The sequence below is a fragment of the Sinocyclocheilus rhinocerous genome, unplaced genomic scaffold (genome assembly GCF_001515625.1).
Source record: "Sinocyclocheilus rhinocerous isolate Xijiao unplaced genomic scaffold, SAMN03320098_v1.1 scaffold11057, whole genome shotgun sequence".
NCBI classification, from domain to species: Eukaryota; Metazoa; Chordata; class Actinopteri; order Cypriniformes; family Cyprinidae; genus Sinocyclocheilus; species Sinocyclocheilus rhinocerous.
The window spans coordinates 5,904-8,750 of NW_015632199.1; the positions used below are offsets into that span (position 1 = coordinate 5,904).

General features: G+C 36.9%; 1 protein-coding gene across 1 annotated transcript in view; it reads right to left on the minus strand.

Moving 5' to 3' along the window:
* Positions 1–527: 527 nt before the first annotated feature.
* The window catches only part of LOC107742226 (ribonuclease inhibitor-like), a 45,340-nt gene continuing 43,020 nt past the window's right edge, over positions 528–2,847 (minus strand). The window contains exons 5-7 of the mRNA XM_016555123.1: positions 2,479–2,649; positions 1,088–1,261; positions 528–702 (exon numbers count right to left, since the gene is read on the minus strand). Of these exons, the coding sequence (XP_016410609.1) occupies positions 528–702; positions 1,088–1,261; positions 2,479–2,649 (520 nt within the window). The remainder of the gene's footprint in view (positions 703–1,087; positions 1,262–2,478; positions 2,650–2,847) is intronic.

Here is a 2,847-nt window from a genome sequence, read left to right on the forward strand (position 1 = left end):
CTCTGTTGTTTGGATTGTTTGACCCTTTGCCTGGTATTTGGATTACGATTGTGGATTACCCTTATTAAAGCTGCGTTTGGATCTTCAACCCAATTCTTGGAGCAGTTCGTATCACAAATACACTTCAAAATAACGTGTTATTTATTATTTTACATTATTGTTCAAATCCTCCCGGGGGCCAGATTGGACATCTGATCTACATTGTAGACAATATCCACATCAGCAGATCCAGCTCAGAAAAAAAAACAGTATATTCATATTACAGCCAGAGATATGAATAAAAAACTGATCATAGATTAATAACAGTGAATGATCAACATCTCTCTCTTTATCATTTACACACAGAGACATGGGAAGAGATGAAAATATTCATATATTCATAGATCATAAGATAATTAAACAGTTTAAAGTACAGAGACAAAAGTGGAGCTGAATTATTATCTTATATTTTCCAATTACACACATATGAGGCCTGATACTAAACTTTGGCCATTTTAAAAGATTTAAATAATAATATACTCACAATATTATAATGTGTCCAGTTTATAATGTGGATCATCTTTCAGATCAGAGAGTAACTGCACTCCTGAATCTCCTAGTTTATTCCCAGACAGATCCAGGTGTCTCAGGTGTGAGGGGTTTGATCTCAGAGCTGAAGCCAGAGCAGCACAACCTTCATCTGTGGCGCCACAATCACTTAACCTGTAGAGAACAATGACACAATGTGAACTGTAGTTCAAGTGTCTGTAGTTTGTTATTGACTCTGGTCTCACAATGAGCTCATGGGATTTCAGAAAAAGTGGAAAATCAGAGGAAAATAAACTCTTACACAGAGATGAGCAGGTGAAGGAGTATTAATCAAACTAGCAGAAGCAACTGAAGCTCCAGTAAATGTTTGTTGGGTCAAAAACAGGAGCAGCAGCTCATGTGATGTGATGAAGATTAATTAAATGAACTTCATCTTCAGTCATCAGAGTCATTTGTTCAGAGATTTAGTGTGTTTACTGAACATTTATTTTACAAGCTTTAGTCTCAGAATTTACATCAAAAGGACAAAGATATGAGACTATCAGAGAGATGATCCTACCGTAGTATCTCCAGTTTACAGTGAGGATGTTTCAGTCCAGCACAGAGACGATTTACACCCAAATCTCCTATTTTATTCCAAGACAGACCCAGGTGTCTCAGGTGTGAGGAGTTTGATCTCAGAGCTGAAGCCAGAGCAGCACAACCTTCATCTGTGACGCCACAATAATTCAACCTGTAGAGAACAATGACACACTCTTCACTCTCTCAGATCAGATCAGTTTAGCAGTGAATCCATTAGTAAAGAGAAAAGTACAAATCAATGTGTGATGGATCACTGGACTGAGATTTAAAATGTCAAAGAGCAAAAAAAAACACCATGATCATAAATCATCTAAAGTCTCATTCGAGAAAGATAAATAATATTTATTTATTGCGCTGTCAGTACTTTTAAACAAATTGTCTGTCTTATGAAGACATTCATACAAATCTGTTTAATCACACTATTCATTACACAGCTGATCTTTATAGTGCTATTTTGATCTGTATTAATATGTATGGAGTACTGGTGTGTGTGTGTGTGTGTTTCTCCTCCATCACTCAAGGATAGCAAAACCTGAGATCACCTACACTGAGATATATTAATTACACCTCAATGTATTGCAGTGCTTTACAAAACAATATGTAATAACATATTCTTTATATGATTCTATTCATTATAAACAGATGCTGTCTTCTAGTGTCCTTCCTTGTGTCTATTCCTAAAGCCCCCCTACACCTGCTCCTAATAACACTGAAGCTGCTGATCAGTAAAGCTGTTCTTGAAGCTGCAGGAAGAGACTCACGCTTTTGAGTTTGGGAACAATATGAGCTGCATGTGGTTGATTCACCAGAACATCTGATCAACGTGAGGACACCACATATCATTTTAATTATATACATGTTAGACATTTTATTTCCATGTTTTGAATATTGTCTTATATTTTCTTTACTATAAACACCTCTCTGAGCTCATATACAATGGAATAAATGAGAAGAAATGCAGATTTGTACTCGGGTTGGTCACCTCAGAAGCCCGCTGTCCTTACTCTCCCACTTATCTGACTGGTTTCTTTAGTAATTTTGTCTGCTAACAGTCAAGCCTTTGCTAACAAGACGGGCTATTAGCACTTAGTGTAAACAGACAATCAATTTAAAGGTGTTGCTAATGCAGAAACAGCTTTAACATGAACACAGAAGTCCACACATGAACAAGAAACAAAGCCACACAATGTTTTACTTTCTGTATCTCTGTATCTTGATTAACAGTTGTCTCATCCAATCAGTAAGTATTCCATTCACAAACAATACCTAATATTAACTTTTTGTCTGACTTACTGTGTTTTCTGGCTTTTTTGGGTGATTTGTTTTTCACTTCACAAATATTTTACAGCGTGTCATATATAATCTTACCACAGTATCTCCAGTTTACAGTGAGGATTTTGTAGTACATCAGAGAGCAGATTCACTGAATTTCCTAGTTTATTCCCAGTCAGATTCAGTTCTCTCATGTGTGAGGGGTTTGATCTCAGAGCTGAAGCCAGAGCAGCACAACCTTCATCTGTGACGCCACAATAACTCAACCTGTAGAGAACAATGACAGAATGTGAATTGTAGTTGAAGTGTCTGTAGTTTGTTATTGACTCTGGTCTCAGAGCAGGAGAGGAGATATAATGACAAGCATTGCCACAAACTGCTGCTGATAGAATGAGATTTATGCATGTTGATGCTCAATGGTGCTGTTTGAAACTGTCATGTGCTTCAGGACTGAACAGACACACA